Here is a 22,349-nt window from a genome sequence, read left to right as displayed (position 1 = left end):
ATTGAGGTGACAGCAGGCAGAGATTTGGGGCATCTTCTTCCCTCTGCTATTAACTAGCTGTGTGACCTTGAGCAAGTCACCTCACCTCTGCAGATCTGCATGTTCTCATTTGTACATACAGAGGTTGGATCAGTGTAACCTGCTGGGTCTCTTGGAGCATTAACTGGCTGTAACTACAGGATGCCCAGCAAACAGCAGCTTAATTAACTCCGCAAAGTGTAAGGATAGAAAAAGGTCGGTTCTCCCTAGAAGCAGGTAAGTGTTAGGACAATCCAAATCTAAGAGCCTTTGTCTCTTTTCAGTTGTTCACCCACGTGCCGTTCCTTTGCTCTTTTGAATGCGATGTGCTTTCTTACTGCTAATTTTCTTTTTCATTTCCTGAGGGTTTCAAAGGAGAAAACAGGACTTTCTATATTGTTCCAGGAATTCTCTTCCGTAGGAGCTGTGTTTGCCATTTGGTTGGAAGGACTGAACTGTATAATTTTTTCCTTGTTAGATGATTTCACAGGGAATTGGTAATAATAAGTTATATCTGGTTTTAGGAACTGAAGTTAGAGTTCATAATAGAGAGCAAAAAAGGAGCACCCTTTAGAAAATTGCATCGTATAATTTAAATTTTGCCTTACCTGCTCATTTTAAATTTTTTTGAAGAAGTTTGAGAGCTTTTGATGGAAGAAAGAAAATCATATACTTTCTTTTTGTTACTACAGGTAAAAAAATCCTAGGTTTATTCCTTTTTTGCTTCATGAGAGTATTTAATACTCATAAGCCACGTGAAGTTAAATAGAAATCCACAATGATCTGTTACGATTCGTGCTGTTCAGAAGTTTTAGAGATATGCTTTCTGAATTTAATAATCCGCTGTGTTAAATACCTGGAAGTTATGTTTGACCACTTTAATTCATACTATGAATCTTGAGTATTCGCTTGTCTCTTTTTTCCCCTCAGATGATATTTTAGGTGGCTTGCCACACATTGTAATGGGCATAATAGTTAATTTCACTGAAAGTCCTATTCAAAAAATTTGAACATGATATGACTTTCCTTGGCCCCCAATTTCTTCCTTTATGTAGGTGAAAGGATACGCCCAGGTAAACCTCTTTAGGCATCCATGGCAATGATTATAATGGCAGATCTGCTGCTCCACTTCTGATGCTGGGTTGGACCAGTTTTTACTTAAATCCTTCCACACAGAGCAGAGATGAGGTAGACGAGACAATCATCTGTATCATCCCCATCACAGTCAGGCTGATTCTTATTGAGAGAGAGTGTGAGTTCCAGAAGACAAGAGGGGATATGGATGAAGGTAGCAAGCATACTACCTCACCTTTGCCCCATCATAAGCATTTTGGTCATTTGGAAGACTTAGAAGTTTATCTAAGAGGAAGAAAAAAAAGAACCTGCTCAAAACAGGTTGACAGCACTGCACTGAATGGTGATGGGGAAGAGAGGGGAAGAGGCAACCCCATGGAGAATGAGAGTCATCACATAACCGTCTTAACTTTGGTCTCTTTTTTTTTTTTTTCTTTGCGGTACGTGGGCCTCTCACTGTTGTGGCCTCTCCCGTTGTGGAGCACAGGCTCCGGACGCGCAGGCCCAGCGGCCACGGCCCACGGGCCCGGCCCCTCCGCGGCACGTGGGATCCTCCCGGACCGGGGCACGAACCCATGTCCCCTGCATCGGCAGGCGGACTCTCAACCACTGCGCCACCAGGGAAGCCCAACTTTGGTCTCTTGATTCTTAGAAAGTCTCTTCATTCTTTTGGAATTTTGTTTGTTTGTTTCCTCTTACAAACAGTAACACTAGGAAGAGTCTTACAAAGTCTGTGGGAGATTATGAACTAGGGAACTGAAATTACTCTGTAGAAGCCATATGACGAGGAGTGTGATATTCATGGAATTCATGAGAAAAAGCACTTTAAATTTCCACAGCAGATTCCTTCCTCATAACCCAGAGCGGTTTTTACAAAGAGAAAAAGGAGACACGTTCTCTGACTAAGCATACGTGATTGAGGAGAATAACATTGGGACTGCTGTTAATTACTGCCTGTATACGGAGGGGAAGGTGGCCCCGTGGAGGGGGCGGTGGGGGAGATGAGCAACCTTGGGAACTGGGAGCTGTGGCCCTGGTCCTGGCTTTTCCGCTACCCGTGGGACCTTGGCAAGTCATTTAAACCTCTCTAGATCTCAGCTTCTCATTTTTAAAGTTGAACTTCATGATTTCAAAGAGTTTTCCAGATTATTACCTTTTATGATTATTTAGAGCATCAGAAGGAAAGGGTGAGTTTTCCAGAGAGCCAAAACCTACCTTTCTGTGCCTCAAAAACTTGTTTTTATCTGACTGGATGGATATATTATTCAATGCATTACGCACATCTCTGCTTTCTGAAACAGAGAGCACTAAATTTAACTTTCTCTGAATGACTCAAGGTTGTTGCTATGAACTATGATGTAATAGCCAGGTCCCCTTGGGGAACATAGAGGTGTGTAGAACTGTGTGCCTCAGAACCAAATGACGCAGCACACTGTCCTTTACACAGAAATGATTGTGAGGTTCTGATTTTGTGTGTGTGTGTGTGTGTGTGTGTGCTACTTTTCTAAATATCACTTCTTTCTGTTTCCGTTGTCTGTCTCGAGCTGTCCCTTTTTGTATTCCGCTTTGCTGCTTCTAGTGGGCTAGGAACAGGGGGTCATGGATGAAGCAAGCTGGAATTAGGTCTGAAGTTAGGGCAAATGGTCACCAGGTGAGGGGTTTCGGGAGGCAGCCCTGAGAGTGGAGATTTGGTGACTTCCTCAGGTCACTGCCTGAGGCCTTTGGGGTGTTCTGTGTCGCAGTAAGCGGCCCTTGGATAAGTACAGTATCGAGGTGTCTGGCTCTTCCTGTTTATGGAATGATGTAATGTTTGTGACCATCCTTCCTAGAGGAGAAAATAAGAATGAGAGCTGGGCAGGAATGCCATAGCCCAAGGGACTACACGAGGGCTCAGAAATAGAAGCGTGTCAGCAGGAGGGCAGGTGTGCGGATCCGTGACACTGTCCAGGTGACTGACAGGCAGGGCCAAGCCTCATTTGTAGGGCGTCCCACAAGGTCATCCTGTTCACAGCCTTGGCTTGCAGCCATTCTCCACCATGACAGCCCATTACTGCCTTCTTTAGATGAAGCAGATACAGGGGGATTGGCAGTGGCAATGTTGAATTAGGACCCATGGATGCTGAACTTCTGGTTAATTGTTGTTCTTTTGATCCTCGGGACCACTTGCGGGTTGCTTAAGGAAATGTAAATCGATTATTCATTTCTGTGTATTTACACGTACGTGCCGCTTTATTAGCCTGCAAAATACAGTGTCATCCATTTCAGCATAAACGTGGACACTGACTAATTTGCACTTCTTTAATCTGCAAGCTTGGCAGTTTGGGGCGGCCTCCTACCTCCTCCATCCTCCCTCCCCACGCTCTCCCCTCTCCCACCCAGCAAAGCCAAGAATGTTATTTTAGGCTGTAGGAGCCATATTTAAAAAATACCACTGGGTTTCTCTAAGCTTTTCTGAAGTTTATAAATGAATGAATGAATGAATGAATGAATGTCACATGGGCCAGTCTCCTGTGGGGCTCTCTTTGCTGTGTTTTCTGGGCACTCATGGGAGAAAAGCAGTCAGGCCTGGTGCTGTCCTGGGGCTACAGCTCCCCTGCCCAAGAGGGGGATAGGAGCTCATCCTGGGCAGGAGGAAGCCAGGAGGGTCCAATATATGTAGCTGTGGCTTCATCCAGGATTGTGTTTATGTTAACTCCTGGGGGTGTGGGGAAAAGCCAGAAGATGATTGGTAATTAGAGAAACAGGACTGTGCCACCCATTTTGGCATGGGAGTTAAGTGAGCCACCGTTGTGTCCCACTTATGCTAGAATTTTCCTCTCTTTTAACACCATCGGGAAGGATGAGGATGGGTACAGTGTGGAAGCAACATCTGCTTTCTTCCCTTCTAAGGCTGGCCCCTCCTGACTTCTAGAAAAATACTGCCATAATCGCTCTCAGGATTCTGGAATTACAGTCCTTGTAGCAGTGCAGCCTGAGGCCTTATTTATCCACAGCTTTGACTTCTTCTTTACTGATTTGGGCTGATACTCATGCAGTCTGTTGGGCTGGTTCTAATTATTTTGGCTATCTTAATTATTGGATTGTGCATGACCTGTTCTGTTAAAATAATTTCTCAGCAAAAAAGAATTGAACCAGGTCAAGAGTACATGCATCTACCTAGTTCCTGTCTGCTTCTGCCTCTAGCCCTTTGTGTCATATTAAATGAACCATTTTGCTTCCCTGTTTTTCATTTTTCTCTCTGTGAACACAGAGAGAATGATGTTTACCTTGTGACTTAAGATTTAGGGTCGCTAAGTGTCACACACTCTTGAAACGTAAATTGTTGCTATCGGTTTGATAGGACCATTCATGCTGCGTCCATGTAGTCTACATCTTTCTTTCTAATTATGAACTTTCATAAACACACGCTCATGATAGAAACTGCAGAAAACTGCAAAGAAGAAAACAAAAATCAACTGTAGCCGTCCAACTTAGTTATAGAATCCTGTTCAAAGTTTGATTTCTTTTCATCCAGTCTTTATGCAAATATATATACAAAGACATGTTTCTATAATATGCTATATACTGCTTTGTATCCAGCATTGAGCCACAAGAATTTTCCAATTATAATCATTTTTAATATCTGCAAAGTATTTTAATATGTGGGTGCGTCGCCTTCTAGCTAACTAATCACTAGTCTCTCCTACTCGAGCCTCTCCTCATATCCTTTTTTGTCTACCTGACGGAATCATCTCCCAGAAATAAAACTTGATCCTATCACTTCCCTGCTTAAATCCTTCTGCAGCTCCTGATTACTTGCTGGATGAGGTCTCGCTGTGTGGGGGAAGGAGCTTTTCCTGCCTGGTCTCTGCCAACCTCTCCTCTTAGCTCTTTACTTCTCATCACGCTCTATCTCACACAGCACCGAACAACCTCCTGTCTGTCAGTTCCTCTCAACACTCCTTACCTCTGCACCTTCCCTTTTGCTCTTCTGCCATCTGGGATGCCCACTCCTGCCTCTGATGCCACCACCCCTGTGACCTGGCTGTCTCTGGCTCCTTTCTAAGGTTCCCTGCAGGAGGCCTTCTCTGCCTTTCCCTCGTCGGGAACCTGTTTCTCTGGACAGTTCTGTAATGACTTGCTTGGATCCATCACTCAAATGACTCTGGGCCCCTCCAGTGCATTCTCCATGCTAGGGCAAGAGGGAAGTGTTTTCTGGCCGGTTTGTTTTAAAAAATCAATTCTGATCATTGATTGTGGTCATTTACAATCTGGGGTGGCTTCCACTGAGGCTCACAATAGAGGCCAAGTCTCGATCCACGTTCAGGCTCTCTGCGATCTAGCCCCCGTCCTCTTCTCCAACGCCATCTTCCCTGATATCTCCTCAGCCCAGTCTCGCAGGCCTTCCTCGTCAAAGCCCTCGTACGTGCCCTTCCTTCTGTTCCACGAGGATACTTCTGATGATCCTTGGGACCTCAGCCTTCTTGGACGGCCTCCACCTTTCCCTCGGCACTCAGCCACCCTCTTCTGTGCTCTCAGAGCACTGTGTGCTTCTCCCTTATGTCAGAGTTGTGATTTGGCATCTGTCTGTGCTATTATTTCCATAATGCCACTGTCCTTCACTAGACTTTAAGCTCTCTGAGGGTGAGACTTGTGTTCGTTTTCATTTATAGGTAGGATTGGCTTGGGGGAAAATCGCAAGGTCCAGTAGCTGACGTTAGAAAAGCTACCAACAAATCAAGCTAGATGAGACCAGGTCCGTCCCAGGTCACCAAGTGGGGCAATGCCAGACGCATGGAGTAGAGGTGATCTCCTATAGTTCTTAGAATAGCCTATGAAATCAACATTATCAGCCTCATTTTAACTCAGACTCAGAGATTTTCATGAAGGTAGCAGGGGGGAGGGCCATAATTTAATGTTAAGTCAACCTCGAGGAGCGGGGGCTGTGTGGAATGAAGAACATGCTGGTCCAGGCTGTCTACTGGGAGGTGACGGACCTCCTGGTGTGCGGTGGTGGAGCCCCAGGTGTTCGTTTGTGTGTCTCAGGATGCATTTGGGCAGCTGGCTGGCTCGTTGTATGGCCTTAAACCAGCCAGGCAGAGAGAAGCGGTGTGGCCAGAAGCAGGGAGCCCTGCAGGGGCTGATTTTATCTCTGCCCATTGGTGCTCCTGGGAATTCGTGGTGTTCTCTGAGCCCTTTTGCATGTGCCCGATAGAAGTGGGGGCAGCTGTTGGCCAGGGTCCCAGGGTCCTCGGAGGGCACAGGGCTAAATCCCGAGGAAGAAGTCCCCAGGTGCTCAGACCTGAGCAAACTCAGGTACTTCTGAGCCCTGCAGGGCAGCGGAGGTGGCCTTTCTGCTTCTAGTCCCGGGCTTTTAAAGTTACCCCCAGAGGAGGCTGGGGGCTGTGGAGGCCCTGGGACACCGGTGATCCAGCCTCAGGCTTTGAAAACCAGACAGAGGCAGAACAGAAGTCTCTGTAAAAAGAGAATAATCCATAAAGGATGCTGCCAGAGAGTTTTAAAACATTTCTTCCGTATTTCCTTAAATTAGGTTTTTCTTTTAATTACCTAGTTATCCTTCAGAAACTTGGAACGGCCCCACTCCTTATCAGCATATTCCTTGTCAATTATGCACAGGCTCAGGCTTATGGCGCTGAGGGTGATGCTTAAGTATGAGGCAGCTGGAAGTTCTTCCCCTTGGGCTGAGGGGAGTGATAGGAATGCTAATGGGCTATAGCTCTGGGCTGAGCTGGCAGCTGAAGGAGAGGCCTCCCTGAGCACAGGGCTGGGGGACCGTGTGGGGAGCAGAGGAGAGGCTCACGGCCTGGCTGCTGACCCAACTGGATGAATGGGGGCTGGGGGTTAACCTGTAATTTTTGTGCTTCTGATCAACTCTGCCTGCTTCCTGGGTTCTTAGCACCGTATCCTCAAATAGCTGATTGAAGCGATGCTTAGCAAAACTGCCTATTGGCACTTTTTTTTTTTTCCTGCCCAGTTGTCTATGCCATTCATGCTGCTTGATGTAAAATTAGGGTCGGAAACATTTCGTGGGCATGTTTGGATGAGATGTGGGCTGAAATGTGGTGTGTGTGTGTGTGTGTGTGTGTGTGTGTGTGTGTGTGTGTGGGCACGAGCACCCACGTGTGCGTTGTAAGGTGCAATGAGCACTGAAGTAAATAAGCTACAGCTCTGGACTCTGTGCAAGGTATCTCGTCCTGTCCTCGTCCGCAGACAAGGACTTGTGACCACTAGATGTGATAAGCGCAGGTGGAAAACAGAAAGAGAATTAAAGCTCTCCTTCACGCTGTCACTGGAGCTGGACCAGAGGTACATTTGTGTTTCAGGCTCAAGTACCCGACGGTTATCTTGGCTGCTTGAACTATGTGGGTAGGTGGGTAGTTCTGGTAGGAGAAAGGATGGGGACTTCAGTTTGGAGTGTGCATCTGTGGGGTGGGCCCCCTCCACCTTCCCTCCAACAGAGATTCCCTTCGGAGGCGGGTTCCACTTGGCCAAGGAGGAGGTTCACCCCTCCAATCCTCGCTTTAGGTATTGAACCCCAACACCGCTCCCCCAGTTTGGGACCTATGTGGGTCTGGGGCTCTGGGATGGAATCTCTGCCCCAAATGGCCCTCCTTCCCGTCCATGATTCCCACACCTTCCTCTGTCTTCCCAGCCACTCCTGTGCCCCTTTTGTGTTTCCTCTGCCTCGCTCAGGGGTTTAGGCACCTGAAAACCTGCTGGGCAAGCAGGGAAAGAAGTCTTTGCCTGCAGCGCTTTAGACAGTGGTTTCCTCCAGTCTTTGTTTGTGCTTCCTTGTGAGTAGAGGGCAGTGTGAGAGCAAAGGGGATGGAAATACACAAATTAATATGACGAGAAAAGCGATGCCACGCGTCAATCCGTGCCCGCCTGCTCTGTCCTTGTTCACTTAAGAGGACTAATTAGGCATGATCAGATGTAGTCATAGTGACTCTCATCTGACAAAGTCTGTTAAGATATCTAAGAACTGGTTTTGGAAGCAGATGCAAATTCAGTGCCAGCTCTGTCAGTCGTTAGCTGTGGGATTTCAGGCAGATTATTTAACCTCTCTGAGCCTCCGTTTCCTTCTCTGTAAAATAGAACCTATCTCATGGGGGATAGCACCTGGCACATAGCAAGTCCTCAGTAAATTATCATCATCACTCTTTAGCTATGTGCCTTAGTTAGTGCCTTATTTGTGAGAGGGACAGGATATCTGCCTTATGTAACTAACAAGGATGCGGAAGAAGGCACTTTCAATACAGCATCACAGGCCGTACAATAAATAAGAGCATGATTATCATTTTCCTATAACTACACTAAAGCAATTCTGGGGGTCTCAAAAGTGTGCTTATCTGGCTGCAGATTTATGTCCTGATTTTGAGATGCCTGGAGCTGTTGCAGGAGCCGGAACACATGGGAAATAGTGTAAAAGCTTCTAGAAACAACGGTCCTGTCCTGACTGTCATCTTCCTGCCGCTGCTGCAAATGGCTTTGAGATTTGGCTTCTTCTGCTGTAAGGTTCTTGCACTGGAAGGTGGTGAGTGCCATCCTCAGCTCTTGTTGGAGCGAATCCTTGATAATTCATCCAATCTGGAGATTTTATTGCTCCTGTGCTTCTTGTCTCTGGCCACCAGGCCACCTAGCTATGAGAGGGTGGACTGAAGTATCGCTAGTAAAAAAGGGAGTGAAGTTCGAACTTGTCAGTTTTGCTTAATCATTGCTTAGCCTTGATCATTACTTAGAAAAAGTGGAAAATATCGATTAAAAACAGTTTGTACTGTTTTTGGAAATTGATTTCAATCATCTGTCAAAGCCCAGGAGTACAATTCTATCAGTGATCCAGCAATAGAATAGGCTTTCCCTTTAGCTGAAGGCTGGCTTTAAAGGGGCTCCTAGTTTCCATTTATCTTGATGTGTATCTGTGACACCTCCCAGCATAAATCCAGCAGCTCATCTGGTGAAGAGGATACAAGAACATTGTTCTCGGCAGCAAATATGTTTAAATTTTTTCACAGTCTGAGCAAAGCTATTGCCCTTGTCTATATTTTCATAAATGAGCTCTACCAGACGTTGCTTTCCTCATCTCCAGGTACAGTAGCAATTAGTCAATTCAGCTCTATCCAGGACTTATCTTCATGAAGGAAACAAACTTTTGAAAGTGTAGCTCAATTTGAAGGATTCTATCAAGGCACCTGGAAGGGGCCAAGAGTGCATTGTTTTTGTTTTGTTTTGTTTTGTTTGCGGTACATGGGCCTCTCACTGTTGTGGCCTCTCCCGTTGCGGAGCACAGGCTCCGGACACGCAGGCTCAGTGGCCATGGCTCACGGGCCCAGCCGCTCCGCGGCACGTGGGATCTTCCCGGACCGGGGCACGAACCCACATCCCCTGCATCGGCAGGCGGACTCTCAACCACTGCGCCACCAGGGAAGCCCGAGTACATTGTTTCTAAGGATCATTTGCCGTGGGACACTGCCAACACACTCTAAAGTGGGCAGCCTTTCTCCAGTACGCTGCTCTTTTCTGAGTACTTGGGAAATTGTTAAAGGTATCAGTATTTATAGGTCATCGTGTGGCAGGTGGGAGATAGCTTTCTCCCTCTCTCTCTCTCTCCCTCCCTCCCCCCTCCCCATTTCAGAGTTGTTTAGTTGCACTTTGTTACTTTTCAGTTTTTGTGGAACTATATTGTAGATTCAGAAAGTAGGTCCTCCGTCTAAAAGTCACTTGCTGAATAAATGTTTGTTGGACAGATGAGTAAGTGAAAGAAAGAATAAATGGTGAGGTGATTGACTGTTGTTGGCAAAAGGCAGTGACTGACACTTGGCCACTAATTTTTTTTCGCCAGTGCTGAAGATGAGGACAAAATTACTGCTGTCCTTCAGGTCAGGACTCATGCTTCACTGGTCCTGCCTATGAAGGGGGATGGGAGGGGAAGAGGTGGATAGACACTGTCCTTTATTAAGCATCGACTATGGACTTGGCAGTGTTAGGACACTCTATGTATGTTATCTCGTTTGATCCTCGTGACAATTCTGGGAGGTTTTATTACCTCTATGGTACAGATGAGGAAACGGAGGCTCAGAGTGGTCCAGGTTATTGTTCTAAATCACACAGCTGCTTCCAAAGCCAACATTCTAGTTTGCACTCTTGCATGCTGCTTCTTATACGCACATGTTAAATGCAAAAAAAGCCCCATATTCCCAAGTTTCTCCCAATATTTAGAGTGTAAATGTTTAACCTTCCGATTAAAATATATATATATTCATTCATATTCACACGAATTGAAAAAGTCATGGGGACGGGAGAGGGAAGACAGCTTGGGTTTTCTTCCCACACTGACTATTTGGATGTCTCCCTGAATCCAGGAGATTTTAACTTCAAGTGTGTATTAACAACAGCTTGAGACCCAGGTGCTATTAAGACAGCTTTTGTCCAGACTTTATTGATCTCTCTGAGGTCAGCATGTTGTGACCAGAGCAAGAGTAACTAGAAGTGACTGTTGGCCTGTCCCTGTAACACGGTATCCCCTGTGGGAGGGAAGATACCACAGTGTGTGAGACTCCTGCATCCACTGGGTCGATGGCTGTATTTGGTTTCACATGAGATGGGGCTCAGGGCACAAGGCATGGGATGGGGTGTCGGTTATTAATGTGTCTGCCTTCTCTCCAATGGCATCATCATGTCCCCCTTTCCCACATTGGCAACTCTGAGATGGCAAAAAGAGGCCAGGGCCTGTCTCCACATCTCGATTCTCTGGTCTCCTGCTAGAGAGAGAAGGTGCAGGGGAGGATAAGAGAATGGGGAGGGAGAGAGAGGCAGAGAGTACCCAGCTGGGCTGAAATCCCCCATTAAGCCGCATAGAATCACATCCTCTCTTCAGCCTCTAATCGTAAATCCCCAACCCACCAGATACATCATTGACTGTATGCTCTGATGGTTCTGAGAAACTGAGAATCCCTGGCTTGAAAGTTTTAAATATTGTATTCATTTTTATTGTAGACACAGCAACATAACTAAATGAAAGGACATTTAAATTTTAATTCAGCAAACCAGTCATCATCCACTACCGTAACCCAGTGAGAATTTCCACCTTTGTACAGGATCAGGCCTGTTTGAACAGTTATTCCTGGTTTTCTCCACTGTTACTTTTTCAAAAAAAAAAAAACTTGCTGTGATGATGTTCACTCTTTCTGCAATAGGTTGAATCCCTCAGCCTTGGCATTGAACCTTCCCTCTTTGGCCCGTAGAGATCATGTGTTTACAGTTCAAGGAACTCACTTCAGTCTTGCCTTTAAGGAATAGTCCAGTTGTCTGGGTTTGTTCAGGTAAATAAAGTAGCAGCAGCAGAAGTAGTAACAGTAATAGTAGTAGTAGTAATAATAATAATAATAATAATGGAAGCTTACAGTAATAGTATTATATAAGCATTACATTATGTAAGTATCTCCTCCTATGAGATAGATGGACTATTACTGTCCATATACTACAACTGAGGAAACTGATACCCAGAGAGGTTAAAGAACTAGCCAGAGGCACACAGCTAGTGAGCGGTGAAACCAGAATGCAAATCCATGCTGTCTTGCTCCAAAGAGAGTATAGAGGGAACACAAATATAATTATATGCTTCTAAGAAGTTGATTCTCCATGAGTAATAAGAAGTAATTATAGCAGAACATGCTAGTATGTTGTGGAGAAAGAATCTAAGCAAAGAATAACATTCACACCTTTCAGACACTTGCGCTATCACCCCCTCTTGCTCTTAGTTGCTTTTGCTTTAATTGGAGTCTTATTCACCTTCATCTGGAAATCTCCTCTCTCCAGTACAGAAGCCACCAGCCACATGAGACGACTGAGAGCTTGAAATGAAAGACTTGGTGTGAAAAAAAGCGTGTCAGATACCTCATTAATAATTTTCAAAATCTTGATTGCATGTTAAAATATATTAAAATTAATATCACCTGTTTATTTTTGTAGTGTGACTATAAGAAAATTTAAAATTGTATATGTGACTTGCATGCTATTTCTACTGGACGTCAACACTCTAGATTTACTGATTTTATATCTTTCTCCTTTCAATTCTGAAGACTTCATGATGGGTTTGCCCTTCAGGACTGGTTTTGGTCATCTGGGGCTTAAAAGTCATCTTTAAGCTACTAAGCTTACTGTACTTAGTTTATTTATCTAAGCGAGGGCTGTTCATACTCATTCAAGGAGGGGATGAGGAAAACCTTTTCTTTTGTTTGTTTAGCACCTGATTCCCTCAGAAATTAAATCTCATGGACAAGAACATGGTAGCCACCCTGCCCTGCGTGCCCCACAGTTGATCTTTCCTTTTAAATCGGGATGTGCACAGGCAGAGCTGGTAGGAAAAGCGTTCTTCATTTTTCTGCCCATGGGCTAGTTATGGAATTCCAAGTTGCCTTTGAAATGTTTTAGGAAACAATGCAGACTGTTCACCGACACTTTCATCTGCTAGAGGACCTAAAGCATCAATTATACTGCAGTTGTCAGCAACCTCTTAAACGTCATGGATCCAGAGAGAAGTCACAGCCTCGACTATTGAGGAACTTGGGACATTCAGGGGGAGGCAGACTTGCTGACCTATTAGGAAATAACGAAGACTGAGTAACTACAGTCAGATTGTGTGGCCCAGCCTCTAAAATCAAAATAAAGCCAGAGAACGGGGGGAGCTATATGGGCTGCATGCGTGGGGAAGACTTTTTGAATGAAGGCTGTAGGCCTGGAGGGCTTAGTAGGTTGTAGATCGTTCTAAGGTGAAGGCTGTAGGTATAGGAAGAAATGGGCGTGACACTGCCAGGGGACATGTCTGGGAGGGATGGGGGAGCCCCTGGGGACCAGTCACGTGTAAGTGTAAGTGAGCTGGGGGGCAGGGATAGATGATAGGGGCCCGTAGCCTGGGCTTGATTCAGGGGAAGCTGATGGTATGTTCTCGATGGGGCAAAACAGAGCTGGATGATGAAAACCCCAGGCTTATTGCTCTCAGGGACCACCAGAAATGTTCTCATCTCCTGTTTGCCTAAGTGTGGAAGTTGGTACATTGGCACAGCGTTAAAGCTATTCAGTGTACAGTTATGTAGCACCTGCCTTTTGCCAGGCACCTTATTTTTCAATAAACACATAATTCTAAAATAAATACAGCGTTACATGATGGCAAGTAAAGCTGTGTCCCACTTATAGTTATCAATTTAAAGAAACATATTAAGCTCATGATACTGTGAAAGGCAGGTGGATATAACAAACATCTTAACGGTTTTCATGTTCTGCATTACGGATGGGCAGCTGAGGCTCCAGAGGCCCCAGGTCTTCACACAGCAGGTTTATCTAAGAGCGGTGTGCAGGGTGGGATGGAAAATGGGGAGAGAGTGGCCAAGAGGCCAGTTAGCCAACTGTTTAGGAGTGAAGTGAAGACTCCTTAGGAGTCTTGAGAAGTGGTGAGAATGGAGAGGAAACATGAGAGCCACTGGTTAGACCCTTGTTCAGGCAGCTGTTTCATGTGTCTGTTTATCTCTCTGTGTACTTGGTTGATCTGCGATGCTCATTTAGGGTTCAGACTCCTAGTCCGTCTGATTGTTCTGTTGGTGAGCGTGGGCAGATGCCGAGAGGTAATTCATAATCCAGCGCTGACATTTATTGGGCCTTAGAGTGGGCCGCATCCTGTGCGATGTCTCTTTCGTTCCTCGCAATAACTCCATAACGTAACTGCCGTTATTCCCCCTCTTTTACAGATGAGGGAACCAAGGCTCAGAGAGGTAAGGTAATTTACCAAAAGTCACACAGCTGGGAGTCAAATCCGAGTCTGGCTGACCTCAAAGCCTTTAGCCACTGCATATACTGCCTCATCATTGATTGACTCTAATGACTTTTAACAGCATCTTCTGCTGTTTCTCACTTTTCTCCCTCATTTAACCTAGAGTGTGAGTTTCTGTAAGTTAGCTTAGAATTTGATTCCTTTCTCTAAGCATCAGAAACAACAGAAATTCACCAGCCCCTAAGTCCCATTTTTAACCCCTGTGCAGCATATTTTATATATCTTATTCTATGGTTTATATCATCATTAAAGTGGCTCCACTTGGCCCTTTAAAAAGCTAATTAATCACTAAATATAGACCACAAGTTGTTCTTTTCAACCCCCTGCGTGTCTCTTTCCCCCCATTGTGAGATGCCATCTGGTGCTATGAGCTCATGCTTTTTGTGTTCCTTTTCAGAGAGCCAGATTCATTGCTCTCTAAACCCGGAAAGCCAGTTCATTTCAAAGTTCGCATGCATGGCTTTGAAAAAATTTGCATCTAATGCCTCCTTGTGGATTTTCACAGTATCACTCTTCAACATGTCGCATGGCATTTCTGTCTTTACCACTGTCTATGTATATATGTATATATATACTTGTCTTTTTACCGAAAGGACTTAATTTGTCTTTGGCAAATTAAGCAACTAGAGGTCTTTTCTGGTGTGATTTTTGTCAAGTTTCATTTTGTCAGTTTTACATGTGTGCTGTAGGAAGCCAAAACTTAATAGCATACTTTACTCTTCGAATCTGTTTCACTTTCTGCTTTAACAGTGGAACAAGTGTTTAAGAAAAAGGAAATGAAAGAGCTAATCGCAGGCCTCTGACACTACTGCTGATCTGTCCTTTACTCCATCTTTCTCTTCCAATTCTGCCTGAAGTCTCTAATCATCTTCCAAGGGAGTAGAGCACCAGGGCTGTAGAGCATTGTCTTGCAAACTCAAGAGAGAAGCTCTGGGTTCCCTACCACACACCCAGTCTTTGGGACCTTTGGGTTACTGCTTGTTACTCTCCAGTCCAGACCTTGTCACTCTTCCCACTTCCTTTTTCTTCTCATTTCAAGTTCTTGGCAGTCTAAATTTAACTTGGGAGCCTACTGGGGAAGGAAAGGTAATTTGGTGATGTGTGCACTGCTTACCTCATTCCTGGCACACGTGTGGCGCTCTCCTGGGGGAGCAGGAGAGCACTGGGCTGGCCGGCTGCCTGCCTCCTTTCTGCTACTCTCTCTGTCCGCTGGGATCACGCCTGTTCCCAGCAAGGGGCGGAGGAGGAGATGGGCTCTGAGAGTATTAGCAATGATGTCAAGGGACCACATATTTCCCTGGCACAGGAGTTGGTGGAAGGCCAGCCCCGCTGAGTCCGAGAGGAGAATTTCTCCCCAGTCCAAACCCTGTCTCTACCATTAAGTAGCTTCCGTGAGATGCAGGAAGGATGAAGCCACTAAGTCAGCCACGAGCCAATCCAGTCTCCAAATAATGTGTGTTGAAAGGTATGGATAATATACAAACAGAAGGCTCAGTTAGGTATCCGCTTTGTTTCCAAAAGAGCATATGTTTGTACTAAACTGAAAAAATTTGTTTTTCACTTCAAACTGACAGTTCATTTACTAACTGCGGTTCTCGAACTTATGGTTACCAGGGGGGAAGGGTGGGGGGAGAGGGATAGATTGGGAGTTTGGGATTGACATGTACACCCTGCTATGTTTAAAATAAAATGCCTTTCCATGAAAAAAAAAAAAAGCTGCAGTTCTCACTACCCACAGAATTAAGATGCATTTCTAAAAGCGTAAGGATTTCTAACTTTCCTGAGTGAGCATTATACAAAGTTTGGGTAACACCATATATGTTAAAAGCTTGGTTATTGCTTTGCACTGTGGCCTTGGGCTAGTTACTTCACCTCTCTGAGCTTCAGATTTTTCTACCTGCTTACTGGAGCTAATAATACCTATTTCATATTTAGCTCATAGGGGATTTTGGTGAGTATCAAATGGATTTTGTCAATGCCTTTTCTTTTTTTTTGGCATCTATGAGGTGATTTCTGTGCTTTAGTCTATCGATAAGGTATATTACATTAATTCATCTTCATGTGTTGAACCAACCTTACATTCCTGGCATAAATCCCATTTGGTCGTGATGTACAATCCTTTTTATATGTTGCTGAATTCACTTTGCTAGTTCCTTGTTGAGGACTTCTGAATACATATTCATAAGAAATATTTTGTAATATTCTTTTCTTGTGATACCTTTGTTTTTTGTATCAGGGCAATTCTGACCTCATACAATGATTTGGGAATTGTTCCCTCCTCTTCTGTTTTTGTTTCTGTTTTTGTATTTTTTTGAAGAGTTTATGAAACATTGTTAATTTGTCTTTAAACATTTGGTAAAATTCACCAGTGAAGCTCTCTGGTCCTGGACTTTTCTTTGTGGGAATTTTTTTACTAAGTTAATTATTAACTCATTCTCTTTACTTGATATAGATCTGTTTAAATGTTCTATTTCTTCTTGAGTCAGTCTTGGTAATTTGTGTCTTTCTAGGAAGTTATCATTTAATCTGTGTTATATAATTTGTTGGCATATAGTTTTTTCACAGTATTCTCTTATACCACTTTTTATTTCTCTAAGACGGTTAGTAATGTCTTCTGTTTCATTCTTGATTTTAGTAACTTGAGTCTTCTCTCTTTATCTTAAATGGTCTAGATAAAGATTTGTCAATTTTATTAATGTTTTCAAAGAACCAAGTTTTGTTTTTTTTTAATTTTCCTTATCTTTCTAGTCCCTACTTCATTTATTTCCACTCTAATTATGTAATCTCTCTCCTTCTGCTTTGGGTTTAGTTTGTTCTTCTCTTTTTAATTTCTTCAGGTGAAAAGTTAGGCTACTGATTTGAGACTTTCTCTTTTAATGTAGGCATTTGCAGGTATAAATTTCCCAGTAAGCACTGCTTTAGCTGCGTCCTATAAATTTTCATATATTGTGATTTTGTTTTCATTAATCTCAAAGTGTTTTTAAATTTCCCTTGTGATTTGTTTTTGATGCATTGGTTGTTTAGAAGTGTGTTACTTAATTTCCACAAATTTCTGAATTTCCAAATTTTCCTTCTGTTATTGATTTCTAATTTCATTGTATTGTGGTCAGAGAACATACTTTGTATGACTTTCTTTAAATTTATTGAGATTTGTTTTATTGCCTAAAATATGGGGTATGCTGGGGAGTGTTCTATTTGCACTTGAAAATTATGTATATTCTGCTGTTTGGTGGAGTGGTCTATAGATGTGTGTTTTGTCTAGTTGGTTTATAGTGTTGTTCAAATCTTCTGTTTCCTTGTTGACCTTCTATCTAGTTGTTCCACCATTATCGAAAGTGGAATACTGAAGTGCCCAACTATTATTGTTGAATTGTCTATTTCTTCCTTTAATTCTGTCAGTTTTTTCAAGTATTTTGGGGCTTTGTTGGTAAGTGGATAAAATATGTTTATAGTTGTTATATCTTCTTAGTGGATTGACCTTTTTATCACTATAAAATGTCTTTCTTTGTCTCTAATAACACTTTTGGTCTTAAAGTCTGTTTTGCCTGATGTTAGTATAGCTATTCCGTCTATCTTTTGGTGACTGTTTTCATGGTATATCATTTTCCATCCTTTTGCTTCCAGCCTACTTGTGTCTTTGAATCTAAAGTGTGTCTTTAGTGGACATCACATAGTTGGATCATGTTGTTTTGTCTGTAATGCCAATCTCTGCTTTTGGTTGGAGTGTTTGGTCTATTTATATTTTAGTCCATTTATGTTTACCTGTGTTGTAACATTACAAATGTTCTTTGTTTCTTCATGTGGATTCAGTTACTGTCCTTTCATTCAGCCTGAAGGACTCCCTTTAGTATTTCTTGTAGGGTAGGTCTGCTAGTGACACATTCTCTCAGTTTTTGTTTAACTGGAAATGTCTTCATTTTCCCTTCATTTCTGAAGGATAGCTTTGCTGAATATAGAATTCTTGGTTGATAATCTTTCTTTCAGTGCTTTGAATATGTCATTCCACTCCCTTTGACCTCCATGTTTTCTGATGAGAAATCAGTTTCTAATCTTCTGAGGAGCTCTTATACATGATACATTACTTTTTTCCTTGCAGTTTTCAAGATTCTCTGTCTTTGGCTTTCAACAGTCTGGGTGTGAATCCCTTTGAGTTTATCCTATTTGTACTTCATCAAACTTCTTAGATGTGTAGATTCATGTTTTTCATCACATTTAAGAAGTTTTTGACAACTGTTTCTTCAAATATTCTTTTTGTCCCCTTTTCCCTCTCCTCCCTTTTGGGTCTCCCACTATACTCCTCAGACTGGATAATCTCAATTGATCTATCTTCAAGTTTGCTGATTCTTTTTTCGGCCTGCTCAAAATTTTGTTGAGCCCCTCTAGTAAATTTTTAAATTTCCATTTTTATACTCTTCAACTTCAGAATTTCTATTTGGTTTTTTTTTCTGTCTCTTTTCATACTTTCCATCACTTTGCTGATATTCTCTATTTGGTGAGACATCATTCTCACACTTGTCTTTAGTTCCTTGGACATGGTTTCCTTTAGTTCTTTGAACATATTTAAAACAGTTGATATAAAGTCTTGGGTAGGGACTTCCCTGGTGGTCCGTAGTTGAGACTCCGTGCTTCCACTGCAGGGGGTACAGGTTCGATCCCTGGTCGGGGAACTAAGATTCCACATGCCACGCGGAAAGTCTTGGTTAGGTAAATCCAATGTCTGGGCTTCTTCAGTGACAGTTTCTATGGACTGACATTTTTCTTCTATGTAGGAGCCTTTTTCTGTGTATGTTTTATACTTTTTAATTGAAACTGGACATTTAAAATAATATAGCAACTCTGGAATTTAGATTCTCCCTCCTCCTCAGGGTGACTCTACTGAACTAATTCTGTGAAGTCTGTATCCTTTGTCATATGTGGGCCCTGAAGCCTCTGCTTGGCTAGCTTAGTGGGATGCTAATGATTGGACAGAAGTGTTCTTAACTGCCTGGAACCAATAAGTCCCCCAGTCTTTGCCAATGGGCTCTGTGTGTGTGTTGGGGCATGTGTTCAACTCTACTTTAACCTTCACTTCCTGCTTACACAGAGCCCCAAGGTTAGCCCGAGGATGAGTATCAAGTGGAATGACAGTTTTGAAAAACACAAATGAGAGCTATTATTGCAGTCTGTTGTCTTTTATTATTCTCAGACCAGGTCATTTGCTCTTTGTAAGCACAGGCATTTTCTGACTTATAAACACGTAACTTATATGTAAACACCGAACTTACATGCCTTAGACCTCACAACCACCGCCAGGGGCCTATGTTGAAAAAACAAAGAGAAAAATAGAAAGAGCTGTGAGCTTTTAGAGAATCTGTGGTTTCATAAGGAAAAAAAAAAAAGCTTCCAAAAAAGCAGAGATAGTCCTGGATAGTTTCTTAGCTGCCTGCATCCGCATTACTTGGGCTGTTTTGTTAAAAGTCAGGTTCCTGGCTCCATCCCATATCTTTTGAGTCAGAATATCGTGGGTTGGGTCCAGGAGTCTACATTTTAAACTAGCTCCCCAGGTGATTCTTATGCATACTGATGATTGAGAAACAAGGGAGGTGATCCTGTAGGTGCCTTCCCATCAGGGACTAAGTGGCTCGATGTTAACTGTGCTCAAATACTAATCTCCCCTTTCAATGCCTGAGTTTTTAAAATTTTCACTTTTTTAATTACATTTACTCAAATTCCACCAATTAGAGATTTATTGGCATCTATGAGAATATTTTTTAACAGCTGCCGGAGTGAAAAGATTAACATTTACTCACAGCTCTTTTAAAATTAATCTAATCAGATTGCATTTATCCAAACAGCTGGCCAAGGTGATTTACAAGGAAACAAGGAAGTTTTGTTTCATTTTAATTTGACAGGAAGATAGATACTTTCGTGGGATTCAGAAGACTTTAGGGGAAAAATAGGCCTGTGTTAATTTATGCAATAAAAGCATGGATTGAGAGGGAAGGTAGGAAAAGATACTAGATAAAGCAGTGGATACTTGCCCATTTCAAAATATTGTGCATACAACCAGGAAAGGGAGGAAAAAATTTCTTTCTCCTTTCTACTTTTAATATTACCCGTTGTCTTAGAACCTAGAATTCAGATCAGTAAAATGTGTATTGAGGAATTATATCAGCTGCTGGAGGGCTACTTAGGCTCTCGTGGGCTGTCTAGAGACCTAATCACTATTTAAACCACTACGTAGAAGGCTCTTTATTGAAAAATGTCTTCTGGTTTCCAAATAACACACTTCCTGATATACTTTTTGATTCAGCCCATTTGAGAGTTTGAGGTTGGATCAAATTTGGATGCGTGAAATTTATCTGTGTTCAAATTCCAAGCTGATTTCTCCCAATCATCTGTATACTTTTAGGCCATTTCTCCTTGAGGAGTTTTGTGTTTAGTTCATACAAATTCAACATTGAAAAAATAATTAGGGGAGTTTAGATTCTTATCAAATTTAATACGTTCAAAAATAAACATGATTTAAAAAATTATTTCACGTTTTGGGTCTTTACTACTCTGACTTGTCTCTATTAATGAGAGTAATCAAGAGATTCCTATCCCCTGCCCCTTCACCCCAGTTTAGGATGCATTGTCCTGCCTTCAGTTTCCAGAATCCTATTACAAATGCATGGACTAGTAAATCACATTTCTTATTTCCTTCAAGGTATTGCACAGCGATGTACAGCTATCAAGTACCACTTTTCTCAGCCGATACGCTTACGAAACATTCCTTTCAATTTGACCAAGACAATCCAGCAAGATGAATGGCACCTGCTTCGTGAGTATTTCTGGGAAAGGGTCAGAGAGGGTCAGAGAGGAAATGGTGTCTTTCTGAACAAAAAGCCTTCCCACCAGCCCTTTCAGATTTGGACTGAAAGATGCTGTGCTGATCCTGCGTGGGCCTCTGGGCCCCATCCGACTTGGTCAGAGACTCAGAGAGTCATTTCACTGTGCCATGGTCACAACTTGTTTGCAGATCAGATGTGTGAGAGTCAGGCGTGGGGCTTTGTGAGACAGTGCAGCGAGCGTGTCTGTCCTTGTGGCATCGGTATACAAGCCACCTCCTGAGAGCAGTCTTTACCAAGCCATGTGGTACAAGGCCCTGATCTGGCGCTTATCTTAGTAAACCAAGGAGACTATACCTTAGGTGTGTTATTTTAGTCTTCTTTATCCAATATTCATTTTAGTTACTGTGTCTATCTCAGACCTTGGTATTTCTGCTAAAATATCTTTATGAGTGTATGTTGTAATTTTCTCAGACGGTGTCTGTTATCTCCACATCCCGATGGCAGGAACTATCTTTTTTACCGTCAGGAAAATGTGAAACTGTAGAAAGGACTGTGCAGTGTGACACCAAAGAGGACTGATATTTACCTGAAAACTGTCGATTCATGTTGCCTAGGGATAGATAATTCAGAAAAGCAAAAAACTAGGCCTAATCCTTTTTAGTGTTTACCCTAATCAGAGGTTGACATTGTCATTTCCAATGCAGTCAACGCAAGGACTTCAGTGATCTTGTTTGGTGACCAAAGTCACTACAGGAAGCCAAGTAGAGTTTCATTTTGTAAAGTCAAGTCTCTCTACAGATCAAAGGGCTCTATTTTGAATCTCAAAGATGTAAATGGAAGCTCTTAAGATATTGCCCACAGCAGTGGTGTAATGTTATAAATATTATGATCGGCAAATTTAGGACTTGGAAAGTCATTGGCTAAAATGTGGTTTATTTCTGAGTAGTATCACTTCCTGAGAATTATCTCTTGCTGGCTGATCTTAATGGTCATTTCTCAGCAGATCTTAGTTAGAGCCTTATCTAAGTCTTCTTACATCTTCATTCTTCATGAGCATGTTTGGAGTTCTTTGCCTTAATCATCTATGCAGAAAGCCACACAGTCACTGGTTTTCGGCAAGAAAAGATCATCACAGGGTCCTGAAAAAGAGCCTTATCTCTTTACTCTAAGAGTTTGTACCCTGTTACTGCCCAGTAAGACAGTACTGCGCATCCTCCTCTTAATTCTCTCTGAGGTTCTCATGGAAAGATGCTTTCAGCAGTCTCAGGCATGGCTTTTTCCAAGAAAGTCACACTTGGTGATCTGTACCATGTTTACCAGATAAGCTTAGCATATCCCGTACTAAGGCAAATCCCATGTGGATTATATCTGAACCTTGTGCCTTTTAATGGCCATAGAAAATAAAACTCGAACCACAGGGAGTTTAGGAGGTTGTGAGAGAATGGTGACTGAGCTATCATTACACTGGATGTCTCAAAACGACTTACACCTTAATATTAAACAGCCCCTTTAAATGATCAGTGCCCGTGACCCCTAGCTCTGTGATGGTCTACACTGCCCCTTCTAGGCTGCAATGCCCTGCTTCAGTTTAGATGCTCTGAGCTAGAAATGAAAACTCCCTT

The 22,349-nt window shown here is 42.9% G+C and overlaps 1 protein-coding gene across 7 annotated transcripts in view; it reads left to right on the top strand.

The window, feature by feature from the left end:
* Positions 1 to 22,349, top strand: part of TMEM178A (transmembrane protein 178A) — a 247,738-nt gene that overhangs the window by 212,938 nt on the left and 12,451 nt on the right. For 6 of the 7 annotated variants that reach the window (XM_060169888.1, XM_060169887.1, XM_060169890.1 and 3 more), the window contains one exon: positions 20,604 to 20,717. In XM_060169888.1, coding sequence (XP_060025871.1) covers positions 20,704 to 20,717 — 14 coding nt within the window. In that variant the 5' untranslated portion in view covers positions 20,604 to 20,703. Of the gene's footprint in view, positions 1 to 15,261; positions 15,381 to 20,603; positions 20,718 to 22,349 lie in introns of those variants that run through there. The other variant, XM_060169891.1, reaches the window with a different exon arrangement.

Source organism: Lagenorhynchus albirostris, chromosome 13 (assembly GCF_949774975.1).
Source record: "Lagenorhynchus albirostris chromosome 13, mLagAlb1.1, whole genome shotgun sequence".
Lineage (NCBI taxonomy): Eukaryota > Metazoa > Chordata > Mammalia > Artiodactyla > Delphinidae > Lagenorhynchus > Lagenorhynchus albirostris.
Note: the sequence above shows the minus strand (reverse complement) of the source record. Positions and strands in the feature narration are given on the sequence as shown.